General features: G+C 35.3%; 1 protein-coding gene across 1 annotated transcript in view; it reads right to left on the bottom strand.

Annotated features, from left to right (window-relative positions):
* The window catches only part of PPP1R1C (protein phosphatase 1 regulatory inhibitor subunit 1C), a 137,985-nt gene that overhangs the window by 49,055 nt on the left and 61,241 nt on the right, over positions 1–27,689 (bottom strand). The window contains exons 3-4 of the mRNA XM_010351489.3: positions 12,148–12,185; positions 9,826–9,886 (exon numbers count right to left, since the gene is read on the bottom strand). Coding sequence (XP_010349791.1) covers positions 9,826–9,886; positions 12,148–12,185 — 99 coding nt within the window. The remainder of the gene's footprint in view (positions 1–9,825; positions 9,887–12,147; positions 12,186–27,689) is intronic.

Consider the following 27,689-nt stretch of genomic DNA (forward strand, 5'->3'; position numbering starts at 1 on the left):
GAACTGAATGCAGTTCAGCATGGAGAAAAGGAGGCTGCAGCCGGAGGCCAGGCTAGGCAAGAGTGAAGAAGCCAGGTCCTCAAGAGCCCTGTACCTCATTTCCACAGACTTGTTCTAAAGGAATTAGTGAACACTTGAAGGAATGTAAAACAAGAGTCAGATTTGTGTGGCCAGCTCTCTGGGAGAGGGAGAAAAACTGGAGGGAGGCAAGATTAAAGGCAAGCTTCGTTGGAATACAAAATTGTTATTACATAAGGATCAGTAACATGACTTTAAAATACAAAAATTATTAAAAACAAAGGTACTAAGCATTTTGTAAAAACAATAGTATAAAAAGATCTTGTAAAAACTTTCCATCAATTTTTAAGTTTGCAGGGCCTCTGTATTTTAGTTAGGGCAAACAAGATGGATGGGCAAATGGAAAAAAGAAGCCCATTGCTATTCTAACAGAACTTCATAAGAGATCCTAAAAAAAAGGCTTGGGCCATGACTTGGGCCATGACTTAGTTTTGTAAAGGGAAAGGACAATTGACATGGGAACTCTGCTCTTCTGTAATTCTCACTTTCCTCTAAAATAAACTATCTTAGTTACCTTTCCTAGTTTTTTGTAAAAGCCAAATAATTACACAAAAGCACATTGTATGTGTTGAAGCACTACACAACTATAAGGTATTATAAACAGCTTTTTAAAAATCTTTGATTTAAGTAAAGCAAACAGCTAATCATCAAGAAGGCTGCCAATCTATTACTAATTCCACATTTATAAAGGGGTATTACAAATCTCATCTCAGAAAACATCAGGGAATACTCCATTAGGTATAAAACAAAGGAGAACAAGTCCATAAAAATGGCATCTGCCTATTTTAGTAATGAGAAATTGTTTTTACTTCCTGAAACTCCTATTAGTGTTAGTATGAGTGAAGCGTGTACATCTTAGCATGCTGATAGCTCCGACACTAATGGACATGGTGTACGCACATTTTTGCAAGGAGGTAGATTTCTCCATTTTTAGTAAGCACATGCTTATTCAAACATGTATTTTATAGTATACTGACTCAAATAGGAATTAAAATTATATTTGAGGGCTCCTTGGAGAAAAGGCTGATTTTAGGACTAGAACAAGAAATAAATAAAATGAGCATAGAATATCTTTCAGTCCCAGAAAGTAAGGACATGCTAAAACAAACCAACATCCTAACATTAATGGGGTGTGTCAATGGGACACAGGAGTCAATGGAAAAATCTCCCAATAGCCAAAACTGCAACTATTTGAGCACCAAAATTAATAATATAGTATGGAGTTATAATCCAAAGTATAAAATAAGTGTCTATGTGTTCATACTGATGAAAATAAATAAACAAATAAATCAATGGGGGAGGAGAAACAAAGCTGGGCAGAAGAATTCCAAATGATTTATGTGTGTACAGGACATTTCCTTCAAGGAAGTAGAGCCCAGCTTCCCACTCTTTAAATGAGTACCACACACAGTGACTGCCTTCCAAAGAGTACAGTATGGAAAGAGAGTGAAAAAGGATAACTTTATGGTGAAGAATCCCCAAAACTACTACCTCAGTCAGGTGATCAAGGTCAAAATTAACAGCAATAAACTACGTTGATAGCATGTGCCCTTCATATCATGGGATGAAATGTTACTTTATCTCTACCATCTTTCTTCCAAAAAACCACTACTCCAATCTAATAATGAGAAAAACATCAAACAAACCCCAATAGGGAATATTCTAGAAAATACCTAACCAGTATTCATTAAAATGTTTAAGGTCACCAAAAACAAGGGAAGTCTGAGAAATTGTCACAGCCCAGATGAGCCTCAAAAGACATGAAACCGCACATAATGTGGTATGCTGGGTAGATTCCTGGAACAGAAAAAAAGACATTGGAAAAAAACTAAACAAATACAAAGAAAATATGGGCCTTAATTAACAACAATGTCTACATATTGATAAGGTGATTGGATCATAGGGGTGGATCCTTCATGAATGGATTAGCACCATCCTCCCAGTGCCGTTTTCTTGATAGTGAATGAGTGAGTTATTGTGAGATCTGGTTGTTTAAAAGTGTGTAGCACCTCTCCCTCCCTTTCTTCCTCCTACTTCGACCATAGAAAGTGCTGGCTCCCCCTTCACCTTCTACCATGACTATAAGTTTTCTGAAGCCTCCCCAGAAGCTGAGCAGGTATCAGCATCATGCTTCCGGTACAGCCTGTGGAACCATAAGCCAATTCAACCTCCTTTCTTTATAAATTATAAATCTTTTGTTTATAAATTACCCAGTCTCAAGTTATTTCTTTATAGCAATGCAAGAACTGCCTTATACAAGTATGATTTACTAATTATTACTGTGCCATACTATACAAGACATAAATAATAGGAAAAACCGGATATGAGGCATAGGAAAACTCTCTGTGCTATCTTCAAAATTTTTCTTTAAATCCAAACCTGTTCTAATATATAAAATCTAACTGTAAAACATGTAATTTGGGCTAGGATTTATTCTGTTTTAAAGGTAATATTATTAAGAACAAAGACAAAGATGTGAAGCAGAAATTTCAAAATGGAATCAAATGAACAAGAACTTCAAATGCTTTGGAAAGTGATATTATTTACATAGTCTCATTAGTGATACCTATTTAGTATTTGCATGGCAGCAAAGGTCTTCGTGATGGTCCATGCAGAATTTAACTGTTCACATAACAGCATCATCTTAAATGCTTCGCATGTTTGCATGAGCCCCAGGAATGGTAATGGTATGAGCCATGCATGCCATTTTTCCAACTGTGTGTGCCTGATCTAAGCATGTTCTCTACACATTTGTTTCATTCAGTCCCTACAGTAATCCTGTGTGGTAAGTATCACTTTCATTTTTCCCATGAGAGAAGTGAGACAGGTTAACCCTGCGAAAGTTGCAGATAGTAGGATGAAATCGCTTTTTTGTCAGGCCCAAACACACTAAAGCAAAAAGCAAAAAGGAATAGTTCATGTTTGTATGGCTGAGATACTGTCTCAGGGACTTTCTAAAACAACCTCCGTTTTACTCTCCAGACTTATGTGTGAATATGCCTGTCCCTTCTGTGATCTGAAAGTGGCCTTACCCTCCTGTCCAGTACACCTACAGGTCTCCTCCTATCTCCAGATGTCTTTATCTAAATCGCTATTAAAGGACTTAACACGGCATGCTCTATCTGCTCGTATGTTGCTTCCCCCAGACTGGTCTCCCACAGGGCCAGGGCTTTGATTTTCACCTCTGCATCCCCACCAGTTTAATGCAGCATTCCATACATGGCAAAGGCTCCTAAGTGATTGCGGCAGTGTGTTATTAGTACTTACACAATTGAATATTGCTAGTTGCATATTTGGGAAAGATTTAAAGAAACTGATTCTTGATTCAATTATTCAAACCAAATGCAAAACTTTGTCTTTTACCCTGCTTCTCAAATAGGAAGCAATTTTAAAAGCTGTTATGTTATTTATAGAGAGAAATATAAATTTAAAAGATTAATTTTAAAATAGGTAAATATATAGAGACAAATGAAAGGAACCATATGGACAAATGGTGTTCTCCTTTTCAAATGTTTAAATGGAATCACATGAAATTAATTAAGTTGCTGGACTCGATTTTAAATTTGCAATTTGATTTATCTCAAGATCTTTTGGAGCTTTTAACCTAATAATCCACGACAACATCATACAAGATGAAGTTCACTCATACTTGCTAGTATTTTCCTCTTCTTTCATTCTCTTTCGATGTTGATCTCCAAAAAAAGACATCTTAGTGACTTTCAAGAAAGGTACATCCTCAAATTGCTTCTCCAACCTGACCCCACCCTCCACATCCAAAGATATGAGGAAAGATGAGCATAAAACTCAGCGGAAGAAATTAAAGAGAAGCAAAGGAAGTGGGTCTGGAAATAGGAGCATACTTGGGTTAAAAAAAAGAAAGAAAGAAAGCAAGACCTGTATATATTTAGAATGTTCCTTGTTATCTAGAAATCTTTTAAAATGTTTCCTGAGTTGCATAAATAAGCCCCACCCTACACAGTAAATAAACTAAGCCAGCACAAACAAAAAAGCCAAGATTTAGAAAGGCAAACGTGATGAATACCTGAAGAACACCCACACAGGGTCAGGAGTGTTTCTAAAAGGAATTTAGTGTGGTAGAGATGGCCTGATGAGAAGCCCAAGAGATATTGCTGCCTTCTCTTCCTGCCCTCAGTTTTCAATGTGCAATGGGTAATGAGAGCAGGATATTACACCAGATCTATTCCTTTTGAGAGTTTTTTGAGTCATAATTATAAGGAGGTTTGAAATCAGGAAGAGTGAATTGGTCACATTCCAACACATAGTTAATTTACCTATGTTGCTGAAGTATAGGCAGCATTTGTATGGTGTGATGACTTCCTGCTCATTCCCCTGGCAAGAAATATTTATTGCATAATCTGATATAGCACCCCAAAATTTACCATCAGCTCTCACATTTTTCTTCAGCTATTTTGAAACATAAGACTTATTAATTAAAATGTCAGTACCTCTGACAGGAATGTTATAATAGTTGGAAAATAAGGGACATGGTGTCTGACAAGGGACAGGAGCTAGGTGAAATGAAGGAAAAGCCACATTTGTTTAAAGGAAGCAAAATGTTGAAGATAAACTTCACACATCTGTCTGAGGCTTAGCGCTAAATAAAAATGGAGTGAACGTTGCAAGTGTGATAATCTGTGTGTATTTTAGATCTAGATATCTTAAATCTGACTTTTCAATTCCTACTGGGATAAGAATAAAGCTATTTTACTCTCCTGGAAGTTCTCTCACCTCTCCTCTGTCTCTCCCAAAATCATTTCTTCATGCTGCAGGATGAAGCAGAAATCAAGGACTATTCACCACTCTCAATCCAGGGATCAAACAATTATTCAAAATAGTTCCACATATTGAGTGCCTGATTAAGCATGTTCTCTACACATTTTGTTTCATTCGGTCCCTACAGTAATCTTGTGTGGTAAGAATCACTTTCATTTTCCCCATGAGAGAAGTGAGACAGGCTAACCCTGTGAAAGTTGCAGATAGTAGGATGAAATCGCTTTTTAGTCAGGTCCAACATACTAAAGCAAAAAGAAAGAGTTCATGCTTGTATGGCTGAGATAAAGACGGTCTCAGGGACTTTTTAAAATAACCTCACAAGAAATACTTTCTTTAGGACTACTGCAATTCAGATAAGATGTTCTCAAAAGAACACCGTTCAGTAATAGCATCTGCAGCCATTACTAGACAGGTATGTCCAGCAATGTAACTAAATTGCCGTTTAATTATATCGGCAATTAACTGATGCCAATTCTGGCTCTGAGTGTCCAAAACGAATAAACTCTGTTTCCAAGCAGCTTACATGAACTTCTCCCTATGCCAATAAAAGCTTCCCTTTCCCTTCCCTCTGCAGATGCATATGTGGCTTGCCATAAGTGTGCATCTTGGTCATAATCTTTATTTCTATTTGCCAAATACATCGAACATATTTGAATGCATTTTTCTTTGTTGTTGTTTTCTGGGGTTAACAACCCACTGATTTTCTGAAGGTTGCACAGCTAACAAGTGGTGGCATTGACGTTTGAACCATGATGGCTTGTCCCCCAAAGTCCATGTCCTTTCATATTTAGTCTCATAAATTACCATGATCAGCACTTTTCCCTGATCGGAAGATCACGCTTCAGTTGGTGATCTGAAGCACACCTGATTCTTGCCATTCTTGCCACTTTCATCTTCCACCCTCCAAAATCCGGGTCAGCCTTCTTATTGGGGCTGGTTGATTTGCTCTCTGATTTATTCTGTATTTGTATTTATTGTTTTGTTATGAGAAGAGGTTGGAAAAAATAAAATATCAAGATCACAGCCATCCTTGGAGAGAAAGAAAAAAACTTATGTGTTAAAATGCTGTAAGCATTCAAAGGTCTTTTTGACATACAAGAAGAAATCTTTTTGACATGGAAGAAAAATATCCAGACACTGAAGGTTTTATAAGAAATTACAAAGAATGTAAGGAAAAAGATGTTTTTCCAAAGTAAATGAAAAATCTGATGGGCTATGCATTAAGAATGGTAATGCAATACTAACAGGCCCTGCCCTACAAAGTCATTTTTAAGTCAGCTGCTTTGTTTAATGTTCAAATTTCCGTTTAAATCAATAGCACTTACTTTGCTTTCTTCAGAAGGCATTTGCATTCCAGTAAAACACATGCACACACACACACACACACACACACACACACACACACAAAATGGGGATAGAAATGAGTCAGCCATTTCCTGTCCTAACATTCAAATCCGCTTTTCTGAAAACATGATTCAAGCTGTCCAACAATAATTTAATTGGCTGTTCTGTAAATTACAGGGCCGACCACTAAATAAACACCAGAGAAGTGTGCATGAGTATTAGTCATCAGCTATCATTTTTCTGATAATCTGAACTTTTTATGCCTATAATCGTGAAATACTATATTACACAAGGTTATGAAAAAGTCTGCTTTCTATGGAAACTTCAACTTCTGTTGTTTTTATGCATAACATGTATCATAAATTTATGACTCACAGTTAGCACAAGATATCTGAAAAAAAGCAATGTATCTAATAGGAGTGCTGATGATAACCTCTGGTGAAGGGATGGGACCCTGATATAATAAATCTATTTGATAAATGGTTAAATGGTGACGACGAGGAGATCAATGTGAATTGGAGGGGGATATATGGGCTGCAGAGCTCTCTTTTAGCTGTGTTTTGTTTCATATATTTGTTATGAACCAGATAAAAATAATACCATAGGTTTATCTTTTTGGTGATGACACACAATTGAGATAGTTGAAAATAGAATGAATCATAGAATCAGGATATAAAATATAACATGCTGATGTAGCAGCCGGTCTCCAACTATAAAGAATTCAATTGGGATGACAGTACTGTCTTAGTTTTTCATTAAAAAAAAAAAAAAAAATTAAGGGGTGAGCGCGGTGGCTCACGCCTATAATCCCAGCACTTTGGGAGGTGAGCAGGGGAGGATCATGAGGTCAAGAGATTGAGAGCATCCTGGCCAATATGGTGAAACCCCATCTCAACTAAAAATACAAAAATTAGCTGGTCATGATGGTGCACATCTGTAGTCCCAGCTACTCATGAAGCTGAGGCAGGAGCAACTCTTGAACCCAGGAGGCGGAGGTTGAAGTGAGCCGAGATTGCACCACTGCACTCCAGCCTGGTGACAGAGCAAGACCCTGTCTCAAAAAAAAAAAAAAAAAAAAAAAAAAAAAAAAAAAAAAGACATCGAAATAGAAAATACATGGTGAATAATATGGAAAGCTGTACCTGTAAAATACCTGGACATTTTGAATTTATGGTCAGCTCACTATTTGTCAACAATATGTAATGCTGCCAGAAAAAGCTGATAAGATCTTGGGTTGCCTTAATAGAATTAAAGTATCTGGGTTGAAGGAGGTTTCAGGCTTAATTGAAGTCTCCATAAGTTTCTGATCAGAACACATCTTAACCATTAGTTTCATTTGGAATGATGCACTTCTAGAATAATATAGGCAAAGTGGAGCTTATTAGAAGATTAAGAATGAAGGCAAAATAACTAAATGATGGGTATAATTGACATCAAGATATTTCAACCAGAGAAAAAGAAAACTTAGCATGAGACAAAGACCTAATAGATACCTTGAAATATTTATATATCTGTCATTTAAAAATTCACAAATGGCAACAAGATGTAGAACAAGAATCCATGAGTACAAATTCCTTTTTTCATTTTATAATTTTTTTTTTTAAAGACGGGATCTCACTATGTTGCCCAGGCTGGCATGCAATGGCTATTCACAGGCCTGACCATACTGCATTATAGCCTCCAACTCCTGGGCTCAAGCCAACCTCCTCTCTCAGCCTCCCAAGTAGCTGAGACTGCAGGCATGTACCACTGTGCCCTCAGCAAATGTTTTTACACTCAATAATTGCATGTTCCATTCCACTGCAATTTGAAGAACTATACATTTCAGAGCAATTGTGTCATATTTAAGATTTCAATAACATTTCCTTTATTCATTCATCTTTCTTGTAACTGAAGCCTCTTAATGTGCCCACAATGTGCCATGGGTTACCATTGTTTAATTTTGTCTTAAAATACTTATTTCTAGCTCTTAGGGACAGGTAAACCAAATATATATGTGGATTTAGCTTTCTTTTTTCTTTTATCATAAGCAGGGGACTTCCAAGGGAAGCTATAAATGGTTATAAATGAGAACCTACATGACTTGTAATAATACCCTGAAATCCTCTTAAAACAATTACTGTGCTTTCTCAAGCCATTAACTTATGACCACAACTGATTATCATTAAAGGAGCACTTACGGGGACTTGACAGTATAAGGCTTTATGCAAAAATGTGTAATAGGACTAACTTCCCTGAAAAGATCCCACATTCTTTTGATATTTGAGAAATAAATATAATGGACACCATGGGCCCTTGAGATTTTTGGTTTAAGATTTTCCTTTAAAAATAATACTATTATTTTCTGAGGACATGAGAACAGTATTGCTTTATTTAGCTTAAGCAAACCTAAAATAGATCAGAGGAAATAATGTTTTTTTCTTTTCTTTTTTTTTTTCTTTATTCCAGGAAACAGAGGAAATAATTAAATGAGTGAACATATATCTTTCCTTGTTGCCCACTCATGCCAAAATTGATGTGTCTTGAAAGTACAAAATCACTTATAATGGGGGAAATATCTTTAAAATTTAAATTTGTCTTCAGAGAGAGATGCCTAGTAGTCTCAATAATTACTGTAGAATAAAGTACAATGCCGATGATTGTATTATGTACTGCAGTCTTATGAACAAGCAAACATGGTGTTTTATAGCTGCATGAGGAAGGAAGTTTACTGAAAGTAGCTATTAATGTGTTCATTTATATCCTGCCTCCCTGAATAGGCCCCAAATCTAGAGAGAATACAGAGCGGGAAATTTCACTCCCAATTTAGCCCTCTCTCTAGACTCTAGAGGAAGCTGCTCCACTGGCCTCTCATGCAGTTGAAACTGAGCTGGACAAATTGAGCCTGATCAACCACCGGGCCCACAGCCCAAGCACCAGACTGGAAAAAAACATGAGCTAGTGGGCTGGACAGACTCTACCTCAAGTCAGGAACATTTCAGTGTGAGAAATAAGAGATGCTTTCCCTGGAACTGATGTTGGTCAAGATACTGCTGGGTCTTCTTTTAGCAGTTCCAATTTTGGAGAAAATTCTGGGAAAAATCCAGAATCTGAACTAGATTCTTAGTTGTTGTTTCAACAGCTGTTACATGTACAGCGAATAGCTGTTTGATTTTCTTAGAGCTGCTCCTGACACAAGACAATGAGGCAACACTTCATATTCAGTCTCCCTGAAATTAAACTTACTCTGCTTTGCTTTACAAACCAAGAGAAAAATGGCGATCATTTGCCAACACTGGCAAGAGTAATTAGGGCTTCTGGAAAAATATTTTTAAGAAAGTGTGTGAATAAGGGGTAAAAAAAAATCTTTGTCATTATTTTGGAAATTATGAATTTCTAGACTGAAATTCTTAGATACCTAGTTATATCTTGTCCAACTCCATATTCCATTCTTGATGAAACTAAGTTTTAAGTAGATAATGTGTCTTACTGAACATCAACATCACACTGCCAAGTAGCAAGGCTGAGACTAGATCCAGCTTATGATCAAATGTATTATCCTAGAGAACAGATGGCCGACCAGCCATGATTCAGCACTCATGACAACCCAGAACAGTACCCGAACAGTACCTTTCATGGTGGGTGGTGTGTACACACTCTGCTTCCTTTGCTTAGGGGATGCATTCTGTGACTGTGGAGAAAGAGAAAAAAGTAAAAGCCTTAGATTTGGATACAAAGTACAATGCCATCAGACCTGTGAGGGAAATAAATACAGTGTCATGTTATGAAGAGTTTTCTGATATCTCTCTGCCGTAAAATATAATCTCATTAATGAGAAATTTTATGTGTGTGTGTGTGTGTGTGTGTGTGTGTGTGTGTGTGTGTTTATGTTCAGTCGTATTACAGACTTAAGAGATATATGGAGTAGGTCTATTTAATCTTAAGATTCTTCATTCACAGCAGCCTTGAAATCATTTTACTTTCCCACCTAGTAACATTAATTTATTTTAAAAAGAAAGTGAAAAAGAGACACCAATCCTTTTCATTTGAGAGAAAAGCAGTCTGAGTTCCATGACAAAGTATATTCCAAAAGCTACATCCATGGAATAACAGTATCTGTTCCTGGGGTTATTGAGTGATTCAGGAAGGACAATGAGGATCCTTGGAAAGTAATAGCAATCTAACCCTCTTGAATTGGTGTGTTCAACTATTACCTGCATTTACTTCAAATTACAATGAGGTAATATTCTTCACATGTTCAAAATGTAAGTTCTTTCCTAATAAAACTGCTATGTGACACTCCTACCCAAGCATTATCGGATCAGGATAAAGTTATTTTGCATTTCAAAATGAAAAAAATAAGAACTTATTTCAGGGTCAAAATACAGATAAGGACATAGAGCTATATAAAATAGATATACGTATTATTCATTTAACAAATTATATGATCTACCCCAATTAGAAAATGGCAAAGACTGTGTTTTAATAGCATGTTGATTTGTGTTTTAATGTGGCATGGGAAGGGGTATTAATCAATGAGTTTTAGTGTCTAGAGCAATTATTTTGACTTTGAAAAGTTCAAGTGTAAATAGTTACAATATACTACTTGAAGATTGTTCCAGGCTTGCTATGCACATTAGGAATAACATAATGTACAAAGTTTGAAATAAACTAGAAACTGTTTTATATAGTTGTAAATAGACCTTGAGGTATCTTTCCTCATACCTACTAAAGATTAATTGCCCTTAAAGTTATCATCAAGATGTTATTTATCTAATGCAAAAGCGACAATTAAAAACTAAAAACTTCAATAAAACAGTTACCAAATCCATATCAGCTGAGTAAATAATACAAACAAATTTATCCAGAAGAGAGTTTTGTGATACCTGTATTTTATGCACAGGTGTAGACAGGGTAACTCTACATTAATGTTAAATACGTAAATGATTGACATTTCTGGGGCACTTCTATTTTTTTCAGTCACATCTGGCTGGTTTTGAGAAGCAATCACTTCTGGGATTTTTAATGTTTAGTTCCACACACATATTTGAAGATCAAATGGAAAATTAACTCAACAGAAATTTTTTATTGTCATTAGTAACGCAGTGTAAACTTACTAATAAAAACTACTTTATGTAAGAGTTTAGTTTTCAAAGCTTTTCCACTTTTACTATCTCACAAAATTTTCAGAAAAGTCTTGTGATATACTATTTGATATTTTGTCCTTTCTACATTTTCCTCTTTAAGTATTGCTGTATGCCTACTCCTGCGATCTTGGGAATTGATTATTAACTCTGCATAGCATCCTATTCAATCTTTATTTCATTTCTGGGAACAAGTTTATTCACTTCGTGTTCCATATATTCAACATTACACACTCCCCTGTCCTCTCCTAGATCCTATTTTCTACAAAAACTTCTACACATGTGTTTGGAGGGAATTGGGAGTGACAGCATTCAGACAGCCTGCTGAATTTAAATCTGAATACATTTCTAGGTGAATTCCTTGGATCTGGTTACTCAAGCTTTGGAGGACTTCAGTCCCCCTAGACTTTGGCTTCAGGCTTTTGGCTCTACACACCAGAAGACCCTTTAAGAGGTATCATCCCTCTACCCCCATCTCCTTGCTCTGGGGTTCCAATATTACTTGGCTTAGCCTGTGATGTGCATATATAATCACTCAATAAATTGAATTTGTCAATACCATATTTTGCTATTAAAAGTGATGTTTTATTTCAGAAATTTTTTTCAGGGGTTAGCATTACATAGGTAGAGAATAAAGGTAACTGAGAGGCAGATTTTAATGACACTATATGACTGTTCATTCAGTCAGAAAGAGCAATCTGAAGTTTTATTCCAGTTGTGTCATATTTTATATCACATCAAATCAAGAAAATTTTCGCATTTTTTATTGATTTGAACACATTTATACAAAATATTTTTAAAAACTTACTTCCCCTTGTGTGTTGGGCACCCTCTTGTCATCTGTTTCTGTAAGAGAAGTAGGTATAATGTATTAGGCATGTAATATTCTTTCTTGTAATACACATGTTAACATTTTCAACAACACATATCAAAGTGATTTGGTAATTGCCTTATACTTATATGAAACCACAACTTACAGCTAGGAAGGAGAGGGAGACAGAGGTGGGTGGTGTCCTTCTGAGATAACCTTCTCCCAAAGGTTTAAGGTGTAGAAAAAGCTCTCCTCTTGACATCCCAGATTTCTCACCTTTCAGCAGTCCAGAAAGAGGACCAGGGAAATGACTCTTAGGTGTCATCAGCCTCACAGTTAAGGTTTCAGCAACTTCCTGTCCTCACTGATTCTGCTGCTGCAGCCACTATCCATTAATGAGAGCATCTGTCAAATTTCCTCAGGTTTGTCACTATCCAAATCAAATCTCCTTTCCCACTCAGTCCAATCACCATGATTACAGTGAAGACAGCATCCTTTCTATATGTCTCTGGAAAGAACTAATTGGTCCATCAAATATTTCTTATGGCAGTGTTTGGGTGGTTCTGATGACAGTGCTGTGTATGAAGGGTTGTGAGGAATGGTGGAGTGGAGGAAGAGGTGCTTGCACATGCACCTTTCACAGCGGGAAGATGTTCTAGGCTGGGTTTCTTTTTCACCTTGTCATCTACATTGCATGGTGTCTGCCTCTTGGCTTCTTGACCTAGGTCCCCTTTCCTGATCCTGAGCCCAAGGCTCAAAAACTAACCAACCATGATCCATAAACTGAATGAGGAGTTCATTAAAGAATATCTGCTTAAAGACAATGATGTAGATCTGTATTGACATGAAAACATATGCTATATAAGTGAAAAATATTTCAAAACTAAATGAATGGTATTTTTATTTTATAAAGGACAGATATCTGTAGATATAGATAGTGATGTATATATCATATATATATATATATATGCACAGAAGGCTACCAATATGTTAACTGTAGTTATCCTGGGGTGATTGCATTGCAAATGTTTTACCCCATTTGCGCTGCTTTTCTTTTTATAATGAGCATGTACTACTTTTATAACAAAAAAGCAGTATATATGTATGTATGTGGATATGTATATACATATATGTAGTAGAATTTCTCTATAAATACAACCACACACGAAGTTGATATTTCATATAGTAAGAGAACAAAATGGCTAAACAGCTAGGAATGGGAATAGTATATAAAACCATTGTTTATTCTAATCTGATATCTTGGTTGCTGAATGCTAAAAAGTTATGGAAACTTCTGATAAATTGTACTTTCTTTACATGAAGGAGGGCAGACACTTTAGTATGGCAATCACAAGTGTCTGATGCAATCACCGTAAGTATGTGGGGCATTGTCAGGCAGCTATGAATATACTAAATTGAACAACCCTGCCTATCAATGTGAAAGCTTTTGCTATCACATTATTATTAAATATCAAATATGATCCACTGCAGCAATGTGTGTAGTTGATCCATTAGATTATTAAATGCCAGTGGAGTCTCTTAATATTTTGCTTTTGATTAGGAGTTTATAAAATTCAACCCAAGACCTACAACTTTATGTTTTAGAAACACAATGGGATCCAGTCATTCAGTTTTCTACTTTTCCTTACTGTGTCACAATGCCTACTAAGACAGTGTTTTCCCAAGGAAACTATGAGGACCTCACTTATTAAATATTTCAATAAAACAAGTTTTTGTTTGTTTTGTTATTTGCTGTTGTTGTTGATTATGCTGATTAAATCAACTATGTTGTGAAGGCAAGAATTAAAAAAAATTCAGTCTCATACTCTTATCATGAAATTAAAATGTAAAAATTCAATAACTCACCTTTCAGGTCAAATTGACTCAGACAAATGTACAGGGGAAGCCAATAATAGATTACAGTTTTTTTGAGATTCACTGATTTAAGTGTATTTCTATTTTTCTTAATAGATTGTCACTAAATCGGGGAGGTCAATATTTTCTGCTTCCCAAGCAACTCATATAAATACACAAAAACATAAACACACGCAGACAGACCGACAGACACACACACACACACACACACAACATGCTCATAGAGCACATACAATGGGACAACAGACAACCACAATTACAGTGTCTCTCTAATTTGTACCAAGGAAGTTATAGCCAAAGAATACCTCCCAAATATATGCAAATATTGCCAGCTCTTTACACAAAAACATAAAAATGTTCATAACATTATCTCCATGTATTCCTTGGAGCCTCAAATTCTGACCCCACTGGCAATCCCAGAAGTCTTCAGGAAACTGGATCCCACATAAAACATAAGAAATATGTTTCAAATATTGTTTAGCTTTCTCATCAAATCAGAAAAAAAATTATTTTGGAGTTGAACAAAATCTGTTCATTAGCAGGTTATCCATAATCAAAAACTATAAATTTTCTGAAAGAGGCATTTGTAGCTGTTCCAGCCATATCTTGTTTAAATTTCTCTATTCATTTCTCAAGGACCACTTAGTCTGAAAGGAGAAATTTCTCAGTTTGTGAGGAAAATGTAAAACTCATCTAGGTACAACATTTTAAGAAATACTGTCATTATTAAAGATGAAGATAGAAATTTTTGTTTTGAGTATTGATTAGTTAGAATGCTAAGTTATTTAAGTTCATGAAAGAAGAGGACAAACTGAGAATGCAGGTGGATACACACATGAACTACAAGCACACAGCCTCTGCTTGTCTTAGTCAATGAGATCTCATTCAATTTTTGAAAACTAGTTGTAATAAAAAATTAAGTGCCTACAAAAATGAAGTGTAAGAGCAAAGGAAACAGGAAGACCATGGTCAAAAAATAAGGAAACGTGAATGATAATAGAATGAGAATTATAAAAACTAAGAAATGGACGGAATGCAGAGAGAGAACGCCAAGGAAAACCTAAGGAGCCGTGGTTGAGGCTGGCAGAAAAATCTGTCTTGGAGAAAGCACTGGCGAGCACACATAGTATCTAATACTGTTTCTTCTGTTTCTCTGTTGTGGCCACACTTAAGCCACACAATCTTCCCCAACTACAGAGTTCTTCATGTGTGATATGGGAAAGAGGAAGCATAATAATTCTTACTCTGTCTTCCTCATTTTGTCATAAGTTTGTTTGGAGGAATAAAAAAAAATGAGAGCATAATTTCCTGTTCCTTAAGTACAGACTGTAACTTCCTTCCAAAGAGTGCAGTATGGAAGAGGAGCGGGCAGAAATAAGCATCTTTATGGTGGGAAAACTTTATTCTGCCAGGTGACCAAGGTCAACACAGGTCGTAAATCATGTTGACAGTATGATTTCTTGATATGATGCTATGAAGATGGTACTTTGTATCAATGATCTTCCTCCTCAAACCTCTTAAGTCCCATCTAGTCATGAGAAAAACAGCAGATAATATCCCAATACAAGGACATTGTACAACATTGCTGACCAGTACTCTTCAAAACTGTCAAGGTCATGAAAAACAAGAAAAACCTGAGCAACTGTCTTAGGCAAGAGGAGCTTAAGCAGACATGATATTTAAATGCAATGAGGTATCCCAGTTGTGATTCTGGCTCAGACAAAAAGGGCATTATAAAATATCTCACTAATCTATGGATTTCAGTTCATAAAATATATCAATATTGGGTTATTTATTGTAACAATTTAATAGTAATGAGTTAGAATATTAATCGGGGAACTATGTGTGATGAAGGTGCTGCATGGCACTTCAAGTGCCCTCTGTTCAGTTTTTGTGTAAATCTAAAACTCTTTAAGAAATTAAGTCCACTAATAAAAACTTGAAAAATAAAACATCACTAAATACAAATAAAAGTCACCCTAAGAGTACATTTTTGTTCTTACTGTCAGAATTCTGTATGTATTTGGAAGAGCAACAGAGAGTCATGATTAGAAAATAGATAATGTAACTGTAAACAAGGTCATGAAAATATCATTTTGAAGTGTTATATGCGACCAATCAAAGAGATACACGAAAAGGCGAGAGCTAGCTTACAAAGAGAATATTTTAAAGTTTCGTTGAAGTTGTTGAAAGCTGCTGCAAGCAAAAATTTGTTAGAGGAAACAAGGAGGAATTAAACAATTTTCAAATAAGTCCAGTAATCATGGAAACCCTTTACCATGACATATTTACTCCTCAATGTGGAGAGAGAATGGAACAAAGCATAAAAGAAATGACCGCTAGTATCTGTTTGATTATACATATCCCGCAGCTTACTGCTTCTGTGAATTTATTCCCCATATCCAGAAAACTCCTGCTCTCATACTGAATACCACCATCCCTCAGAGTTCTGTTCAAGTGGCATTTCTTCTGGGAACTCTTACCCAATTCATGTCTCCCCTACGCTCAATTGGAACTCAACCCTCCCCCAGTCAACACCCACAGCACTTCCTTTATGCCTGTCTCATAGAACTCATCACCATATATCCTATATCATGCCCATTAGTGTTTTTATCTCCCACGTAAACTGTAAAAAAATGAGGATTATCCATCATGTTTGATTCTTCCACAGCTCTTAGCACAATAGCTTAGCTGACACACAATAACAACCTGTCAAATAAATTTATCTTAATGTCTACATTTCATAAAACCAGACCATCTATTCACTGCTTCTCTGTATTCCAAATTACAATAGTAGTCCAATTATTTGCTCATAGTAGGTGCTAAATAGACATTTTTAAGTTTTTAAGTGTTTGGTTTGCAAACTTTTTAAGGCAGAAGACATTACTTCCATTTTAAAAAATCAATTTACTAGGTTCAAATACTACACACACTCAAATTCTTATAAATATCACCTAAGTGGCTCAAAAGGAATCTTAGAGGGAAAATAAGGATGTATGACTTTCCTCTGTTGGTTTCTAGAGATTGGGAAGATTTCTATTTTGAGGACAATATGTATAAGACAAATTAAAAATAAGTGGTAGACAAAGTCAAATCAGATATATAATTTTACAGAAACTAGCCTTAGACAATAATTAAAATCATGGAAATAAATGATTTATTTGGGATATTGGCTGCTGAAGAGCACTGACCCATATATAGTAGGCTTTGGTAAGAAGAGATTCAGTTTCTTAGACTAAATCCCAAAGTCTTTTGATACATTTAGATAACAGAGGGTCACTTGAGTCTTTATTTTAGGCAGCTATTTTGAAAATGCAAGGGGGAAAAGTCAGTTTAGTGGAAATTTGAGAGCTTCCAATAAAAACAGTCTTGTAAGTTCATGCTTTTAAGACTCTTCTGTTCAAAAGCAATAGCAAAGGCAGATTAAATACAAAAAGAGATGACTAAAAAGATAAAGCCACAGCTGAAAATTAGTTAAACATCTCCAAGGACCATAAATACAAGAAAAACAAAAAATGCAATAAGCAGGTTGGAAACCATGGGCTTGAAAGTCTTTAGATCCAGAAGCAGACTGAGGCAACTAGAAGTTCTAATACCTCAGCAGGATTGACTTTGTGTGTAAAAAGTGACAAAGGCCTGACTTGCTGCCTGGAACTGGAAGCAGGGCTCTCTCATCTATGTTGACTCATCTGTGTATCTAGCAAGACAAAAGAATGTAGACATCTTAGAACAAGTTGCCACAAGCTAGGTGAGTGCCTCTGCTTTACTTCTAGTATCATTATAAAACAGGAGTCCTTGATGTCCCAATTAAGATCTCATTCTAGACTAAAAATACATAGCATTGAATAAAGACTACAGAACATTAACAAGGAAGAATGAGCATGAAGGAGAGAAACTTCCCATTCACAAGGAGTTGAAAATTAAAATTTCAAAACATAAGAAGAAAAGAAAATTTTTTTTGGAATATTCCTTAGAAAGCAAGTGTAAGATGAATTCTTCCAGGTGAAATGAAATCAGAGAAGTCTTAAAATGTTTCCAAAATGCATATATTTGGGACTTAAAGAGAGATGAAGAAGAAAGCATATCCATTTTTAAAAATAAAAAAGTTGAAACCAAAAAAGGCTAAAAGGAAACATGAACAGATAGATGTAAAAACAAAAACTTGAAATTCAAAATGTAGTCATGAAAATAAAAAAATCAATAAAGGCAAAAAAGCTCTAGCCTAGACTAAGAGAGAGAAAGAAAGAGAGAGCCAAATATATATGTATAGTCTGTACACACACCCGCACCTGCACACACACACACACACACACACACACACACCCTGCAGAAGGAAGAAAACAGACCAGTGGTGATTTGGAGACATGAGCAGTGAGGCAGTGAGTTCCCTGGGTTTCTTTTTTGACTCATATATCCTTTACTGCATGCTAGAGAAACTGGGAACCTGGAAATGCTAAAAGCAGCAGACCAAAAAAATTTTTAAAAGCTTTCAAGAAAGCTCACTATCTCTCACCAAAGGACCAGAAAGAGGACCACATAGCAAAAACTTGTACACAATAACTGCTCTACTCCAGATATGGGAGGAAAAGAAACATGGCTTCTGTAAGAAAAGATAGAGTAGAGAACCTAGGTCTTCATGCTCATCTGGCTGTAAGGAGGCACTCCTCACCATCCACTCTGCAGGGAAATTATTAGAGAAGACCAATTGGAAATGCTAGAGGTAATGAGACTTTCTTTCATGGTATCAATATAGACCATATAGAATCTTGGATGTTTACCACTACCTAGTGATGATAAGATGGCATTCCTTCTCCAGCTCTGCTGGAGGAATCCAAATGGGAAGATGGCACTTTAACAGCTATCCAGTGGTAATGAGGTATCCAGAGAGAGATGACACCAACAGGGAAAAAGAAACTCATAAAACAGCAATTTCTCATGAGAAATCATGAAGCCAGAAGGAAGCAGCACAATATTTTTCAAGTACTGAATGAAATATCAACTGTATATTCTATATTCAGTAAAACCATCCTTTAAGAATGAAAGAGAAATAAAATTTTCCTTTATCCACCATTAGACAAAGGAAAACCAAGAGAATTTGTCACTAGCAGACATACCTTAAATGAATGGCAAGGGAAGTCCTTTAACCAGAAAAAAATAATTTTAAAAAGGAGTCTTAGAACAACAAGAAGAAAATAAGAATGATGAAAAAAGCAAAAATTTGAGTAAATATCATAGATTTTGCTACCTCTCTTGAGTTTTCTAAATTAGGTTTGACAAGTAGATAAAAAATTATGGCTCTTAACCTATATAGAGGACATATTTAAGACAATCATATAACTAAGAAATGGTAAAGAGACTTAGAGGGAAGTAAAGAGACTTAGAGGGAAGTTTTTATACTCACTCTGATAAAAGTTGGCACCAGCTAACTGTGATAAGTTATGTAGGCATAATAGCACACTTGCTAAAAATCTATACAAAGAGGAACATTCAAAAATGCTATAGATACATCAAAATGGAATTACAAAAATGTTCAAGTAACCTAGGTGAAGATAAAAAAAAAATAAAGTAGAAACAAAAAACAAAGTGACAACTGGAAAACCAAAATAGTAGATGTAAGTCCCAACATATCAGTAATTATATTAAATATAAATGGCCCAAATATACCAATTAAAAAATACACTTGTCTGGGCATGGTGACTCATGCCTGTAATCCCAGAACTTTGGGAGGCCAAGGCAGGCAGATCATCTGAGGTCAGGAGTTCGAGACCAGTTTGGCCAACAGGGTGAAACCCTGTCTCTATTAAAAATAGAAAAATTAGCCAGGTGTAGTGGCACACGCTTATAATTCCAGCTACTAAGGAGGCTGAGGCAGGACAATCACTTGAACCCAAGAGGCATATACTGCAGTGAGCTGAAATCATGCCACTGAACTCCAGCCTGGGTGACAGAGCAAGACTCTGTGTCAAAAAACAAAAAACAAAAAACAAAAAAAAACCCACCTTGGCACAGTGGCTAAAAATCAAAACAACCTAACTATACACAAGGGCATTATGCTGAGTCAAAAAAAAAATCCAATTTCAAAAGGTCAAATATTGTGCAATTCAATTTATATAACATTCTTGAATGACATTTATTTATTTAAGATGGAGAAGAGATTAGTGGTTGCCAGGGATCAAGAGTAGTGAGAAGAGGAAGAAGTGGGTATAACTATAAAGTGGTAGCAAAAAGATCTTTGTGGTGATGGAATAATTCTATTTGATTGCCATAGTAGATATACAAATCTACATGTGATAAAATTCCATAAAACTATAAACACGCATTGTACTCATGTCAATTTCATGGTTTTGTTATCGTACTGTAAATATTACCATTAGAGAAAACTCAGTGAAAGGAACCAAAAACCTCTCTAGGCTATGTTTAAAACTTCCTGTGAATCATTTATTATTTCCAAATTAAAAATTAAAAGAAACAAATTATGACAACAAAAATTCGATTGCAAATAATTTAAGAGAAAATTAATAAATCAAAAATGTTACTGAGAAATTTACCCAGATTCAATACCAAAAGATAAAGATATGAAACACATGAAACGAAGGTTAACAGACATAAGGAAGAGATTAAGGATCTGCAAAAATATATAAAAGAACAGATTTAGAATGACAGGATAAAAGGAATGTTAAAAAATGTTTTATAAGTGAAAAGATACATAAGTATTATAAATAAAACAGATACCAAGAAAGTAAATCAAAATAACTCTAAGCCCAGACCATAGTAGTAAAAGTTTATAACATCACATTTAAAGAGAAATATCAAGGGTAACAAGAGCTAGAAAAGATGATTATTAACTGTGGAAAAATCTCACCTGCAATAACAAACGACAAAGGCAAAGGCATGAAAGTAAATAAAACTAATTTTCTATTCACTAAGTTTTATTCAAAAAGGACAAAATACAGCCATTTTCATACAATTGAAAAAGATCAATAGTTACAATGAGCTTTATTTTATCGATGAATAAAATTGACATATTTATACATTCCAGAGTGTTTAAAAATAAAAGATAAAATATTCACTCAAAGTGAATAAAAACAAATGCTTGTACATTTTATAAACATTTTAGCTGAAAACATTTTTTACCACAAGCTGCATTATACATCTCCAAACAGAATGGAAGATGGAAGAAACTGCAGACAATTGTTTCCAAAGCTCTAATTTTATCCTACTCTAAGCAGAATTGGTTTGTTTTGTTTTTTTTCACTAATATCTTTCTTGAACTAATGAAATTATGAACATAAAAGTCCTTTCTTTTAAAAACATACACTTTTGTTTTGTATAATAAGCCTGTTTTTCTTTGGTTCCAAAATAACTTCAATTTCCTCCCTATTCTAAATTTTTACAGAGTATCAAAAAAGAAAATTTTTTTAAAAGGAAGAATATTATTACATTTTGTTTATAATTCAAACATATGATTTTTTTTTCTGACTCACTCATTTGAGAGCTATTCTAATGAGCTGACAGGAAGTCAGTCTATGTTAGTCATCTGTCAATAAATTATGATTTTATTTTACTAAAAATATTAGAACATGTTAATAAAAATTGTATGTTTTGTGATTTCAATTAATTTTACACCAAAAGGTTAAGACATAAATACTATTCCTAAGATTCAGTGGATAATATCCTTTTCTTAATTTATAACCAGCAAAGTGGCAGTCTGCTCTGTTGGGGCACTGGCCTCACTTTTTTGATATTAACGTGAGACACCCAAGCAGTGAGTGACAGAGGGGAAAAGTAGGATTGTGGGCAATCCTAAACCAGTTAGTTACGTAGAATTCACCACAATCAAACTAAATTTCACAAAACCACCATTGCTGTGTGAGATGACATGACACACAAAAGAAATCAACTTGATTATTTCACTTATCAAGACTTTATTTGGCATTATCTAAAAATAACTATTAGCTGACAGAGCCAAGCGTGTCTGCTCTAATAGGAGAAAGGAAATTGAGATTTCCCAATATTCTTTTCTTTGCATGGCAAAGACTAGATTTGTGTTCAATGACACATGTTTCATCTGACCATTTCATTGACACTTGTTTTATCTGAAAATTCACCTTTATTCCATTGCTTAAAACTAATCCTAGGAAAGAGGTTAGATGAATTTCCTGAATTACCTGGAACTACAAAGAAAAACTAAAAGATAAATTTTTATTTATGTTGCTAACATTGTTGTTAGATAAAATGATATTTGATATTTTTAACTTCTATCAGATTTATTATTTAAAAATCAATCTATAATTGACACAATAATTTCATCAAAAATATAAGAAAAATATTTAGTATTAATCATTGCATTATCACAATTTTAAAAGCGTTTTGTAAAATACTAGCTCTCAATCTCCACTAAAACTAATACATCTCATATACATTTTAATATCCAAATAACAAATGGGTTAACTGTATTTAAAGAGTGGGAATAAATATAGAGAGGTCATTATGTCACTACAATTCACTCTTAGGTGCAAGTAAAATTTCTGATTAAGAAGTGCTGTCTAATTGTTTTCTAAGGCAGTGGGAGTTACCTAGCACAGCTGTGAAAAATTCAACATCCTTTCACACTGAAGTTTAAATTGAAAAAATAGAGGCCATGTAAGTTTATGAAGTATGGTGATAAAGTAATTTCTTGACTTTTTAAAAAATGTCTATCAATGGAAATATTGCAACTGATGTGGTGGTAATATTTAGTTACTAGAAAAATCCATGGCTAAGCCTTATGAAAATTACAACTTCTCTCTATATAGGTCTGCACTGGAAAATCACTCGTTAAACTACAGTATTACAGCAGTCCTGATAAGTATTATTAGAGGCTGATTCTTTACCTTCCCACCTCCTTCAATCTGTAACAAGAGAGTGATCACTACAATTCCACAGACTTTAAACACTAGTCAGCATTTAAGTTTTTCTTTCATCTTTCCATAGGCACTAAGAACATATTTTGCCCAGAAAATACTAACAAGATTGCAGAATAAAAGTCTCAATCATGCACATATTCTGTCCCCACTACTTTTTCTCTTCTGTTGAGTTAGTGCTTAAAACAAGTGCTGCATCTTTCTCCATTAATTTCCTCCATGAAATTCAAAGGATTTGGGTGAGGATAGGTTATTTTCACATCCAGCCTATGTGTCTCCCTGGATTATGAGAGGCTCAACTGCTGTTGTTTTGTTTTTGTCTTAAAGCAGGATGTGCTTGATTCTCTTCTTTTTAAAGTTACTCAAGAGAAAATGTTGACTGCTGTAATAAAACCTGGATGAAATTGTAGTCCAATGTGCTGAGACTGATACTCTAGGAAATGTTTGCAGAGTACACTGAGATTAATAAATGAAGTGGAAAGAATCTTCTATATTAAAATGTTTTTCTTTTGAAATTTCCTGTCAGTTTTGCATGTGCTTTACACTCCAGTTTTTGCCAAAGTTTAATTATTGGCTTGCGAATGACAGGTAAGCAGATATGACTGAGGTAAGATTAGTGTTTAGTTTGGCAGGAGTCTGGAAGAATTAAATAAATAGGCAAGGCTATGAGATCAATGGATGAGTTATTGCCAGAGTGTGACACTATGATCAGAGAACCAGGTAAGGCTGGCATCTGAGCAGGTAGTCCTGACAAGCTGTTCAGAATTAACACATGAACAGAAAACACAAGCAGAGGCTTGCAGGGTAGAGAGTGGGCTGCAAAGACAGCCCTTGTGTATCCAAAAGACCAAACTGAAATAGAGTCAGCAACTGGAGTGGGGTTCTGAGAGATAATTTAGTCCTAAGGACCAAAATTAGGCTTTTTAAATAACAGTACAAAATAGCAAGGTGGTGTAAATAGTTGGTGAAGATAAATTTTTATAAAATCAAGCATTATCATCAGAGACACAGACACTGAGAGCCCGGCTATGAGAGAATAGCTACTAGGAAGCTGAGTAGAAACAACAGGAGATAATCACAAAACTAGAAAAGTAAGCAAACAAAAAAATTGCCTTGATTTTAAATTTTGAAGTTTTGCTTGAGGTAGTATGGATCAGTTCACAGCACATCAATGATATTTCTTAACAATACTAGAAAAGCAGAATAAGTTATAAAAGACATCAAGACCCGAAGAAGCAAAGAAAACTATGGAGAGTAGAGACATTCAGAGCTAGAGGCTCACAATTCAAATTTGGCCCCTGTCAGAGCATCACTACAGGAGAAGAGAAAATCCAGAAGAGATTTTGGTAATTGTGTAATATTCGAGTGATAAAATTGAAGACTTCAGGGAATTTAAACATGCAATTTGTCTCTGCCTTAAGACATTTGAGAGTTTCTGAAGCTATACTGGGTGAGTGAATAAATAATATGAAAATCTCCTGAAAACAGAACATAAATTTAAAAAATACAAAGACCACAGACAATTAGTTGAAAGGCCTAGAAAAGACACAAATCAGAGGTAAATGGAATCATAATAAAATTAAAATATGGACTTTCCTAGCACAATTTATTATTGGAATACATGATCAGTTTGCTATTCTGCCTTGCGGAGGAAAAGGTAAACCCTTTCGTGTTTGGGGGCCTGAAATAAAGCTCAGCATATTTCTCAGTTTTATGTTCCACCCCTCTGTGTAATAAGTTGAATAATATCCCAGTTTGCAGGCAAGGAATTATATTTAGCTAAGGCTACAAACTGAGACACTTTTCAAAACCTTAGTTTATTTTCATTAGATTTTGTTTGTAATCTTTTCCTGTATTATTTTGTGGGAAATAAATAATTCTGTAGAGAAGTAGCAACAGAGAAAAACAATTTATGGTCCTCTCTTTGAGGTGCCCTAGAGAGTTTTTTGTTTGTTCATTTTTTTTTTTTTAATGGAGTCTCATTTTGTCAACCAGGCTGGAGTGCAGTGCATGATCTTGGCTCACTGCAACCTCCATTTCTCAGGTTCAAGCGATTCTCCTGCCTCTGCCTCCTGAGTAGCTGGGATTACAGGTGCCTGCCACCAAGCCCAGCTAACTTTTGTATTAGCAGAGACTGAGTTTCACCATGTTGGCCAGGCAGGTCTTGAACTCATGACTTCATGTGATCCTCCCTCCTCGGCCTCCTAAATTGCTGGGATTATTCATGAACCACTGCACCCTGCCTGCCCTAGAGATTTAATCATAAAGACATTGGTGCTATCTTTGACAGTCTCAGAAGGAATTTACCATCAGATCTCTGAAAATAACAGTGAAATCTTAATTATTATGTTTCAGCAGATTCTATATTTTTGTATCTAACATGTTTCCCATCCAACTACTCACCAGTCCCAACCCTGCTTAGCTTCCAAGATCAAATGAGATCGGGTGCTTTCAGGGTGGTATGGCGGTAGACTGTATCTAACATGTTTGAAGGTAGAATCTCCTTCTTTACAGAGACCTTTGAGTTAACTATTGACTAGGTCATCTACAGTTGAACAATGCAAGGAGGGGACACAGACAGAGCTTCCATAGAAGGCTTTAGATCTACTAATTCAAAACAACCAGTGACCCATGAGCCTTCAGAATTGAATGGAAATAAATCAAAGACAAATGAAAGAAATTGTTATATACAGCTTAACTTCATTTTGCATGTATATTTGCCATTTCCTTGTGTCATTAGCATTCTAGCATAGAATCAATCTGTTCAAAGTGCCAGAGAAACCTATCATGTATTTCTTACCTATAGCAGAGGACTAGAATTATGATTTATTTTTAGTAGGGCTAAATGTGGTAGGGCTATGCCAAATCTCCTAAGCCAGCTATAGTGAAGCCTGTTTTCCTGACTTATCAAACTCTCCTTCTTTCCAAAATGAGCTCTGTTTATAAGTCCTTTGCTGGGCTCTGCTAAAGGCCTGTCATTGGGGGCTTCATGTTAAACCACCAGGCAGTGGTTTCAGTTGTGTTTTTCTTTGAGTTCTTAGAGTTACTCAAAACTGGGGCCCAAACTGAAACCACCAGAAGAATAAATTTATATGCACTGGATAGGGGAACATGGGGAAAAGAAGAAAATGGTAAGAATAGTTTTACCCCCTGTTGTGCCAAGATTCACACAGCTGTATTTTTCTTTCAGTATTATTTATAGCTTTCCATTTTAACTGATGAAAGTAGGAACACAATCTCATTACTTAATAGATTTTTATCACTCTGAACCCCCTAAAATGAGTCTTTTTAGGAGATGCCAATAAGAACCTGGTATCAGATATTCTCTGTGGAAATAGTGGTGGAAATGACAAAGAAAACATAAGATGGATTATGTTGGAAAAGAACTCTCAACCAGTAATTGTCTCATGATTCAGGCTGGAAATCTTCCAAACTACCTTTCTGCTTATATTTCATAATTCCTGCTGCCACTTCCAAGCATAGTAAAAGAAGAGCAGAAAAAGCAGATTATTTGAAACCTCACGAGTCTGCTTTTCATTAGTATTCTCAATTTTTATGAATTTAATTCCTCTTATAAGACATATTTTGTCTTACCACACAACCATTTTATATGAGAACCAAAGAACTATTGTATCATCTTATCAGTTGTGATTTTCAATCATTGGTATGTTTTTCTGCCTTCTTGGAGTTTGAATTTGCCACATTTGCTCCAGAAAAATAAGTTATTCATTTAAAGGATGGGTTTTCTTTGAGGATGACATCAGTTTAAACAGCAATACTTATTCCAGTAATTCTAGTTTTGTTTTTTTTTTTTTAAAGTATCTTCTTTTGTTTTGAGAGAATTACCTAGAGAACTGATTATAAAACATAGATTACATAACTTTTATAGATTAGAAATAATTATCAGCTGTTTTAGGTAATGCTGGAACACTGATGAAGTGATTAATGTGCATTATATCCCTTCCCAATAATATGCTTTTATGTCATTTTGATCTGTAAATTCTTTTTTTTTTTTTTTTTTTTTTTTTGAGACAGAGTCTCATTCTGTCGCCAGGCACCAGGCTGGAGTGCAGTGGCACAATCTTGGCTCACTGCAACCTCTGCCTCCTGGGTTCAAGCAATTCTCCTGCCTCAGCCTCCTGAATAGCTGGGACTACAGGTGCACGCCACCACGCCCAGCTAATTTTTGTATTTTTAGTAGAGACGGCATTTCACCATGTTGGCCAGGATGGTCTCAAATCTTGACCTCATGATCCACCTGCCTCAGCCTCCCAAAGTGCTGGGATTACAGGCTTGAGCCACTGTACCCGGCCTCTAAATTCTTTTAAATAGGATTTGAATAATTTAGGTGGTGATCATTTTAAAACACTAACATTTCATTTTCTACCTAAGATATCACAAAAGTATTCTCATGAGAGTCCCCAAATAAAGTCTATGGCCAATTTCTTAACAAGTAAAAGTAGGGGAAATAATTGAGGTAAGCATGAAAAAAATTATTCAAAGGTTAGCAATTTGAATGATGATGAGCGGAAATTTTGAGAACATTCACTTCAACGATGGTTCTGAGAGGCACTGGAATTAGGATAGAATTAGCTGCTTACCACTATTTGAAATATTTAGTTATCTTTACACTTCAGAGATATATTTTCCTTTTTGTCCACATAGGTTGCTAACATTGACAGTGACTTACTAAATCTCCTTTGTGACTGGTATTAGCCAGAGTACATGTAATCGTTTTTCATTTCTGGAGAAGATAATGAA

Source organism: Saimiri boliviensis, chromosome 5, assembly GCF_048565385.1.
Source record: "Saimiri boliviensis isolate mSaiBol1 chromosome 5, mSaiBol1.pri, whole genome shotgun sequence".
Taxonomy (NCBI): domain Eukaryota; kingdom Metazoa; phylum Chordata; class Mammalia; order Primates; family Cebidae; genus Saimiri; species Saimiri boliviensis.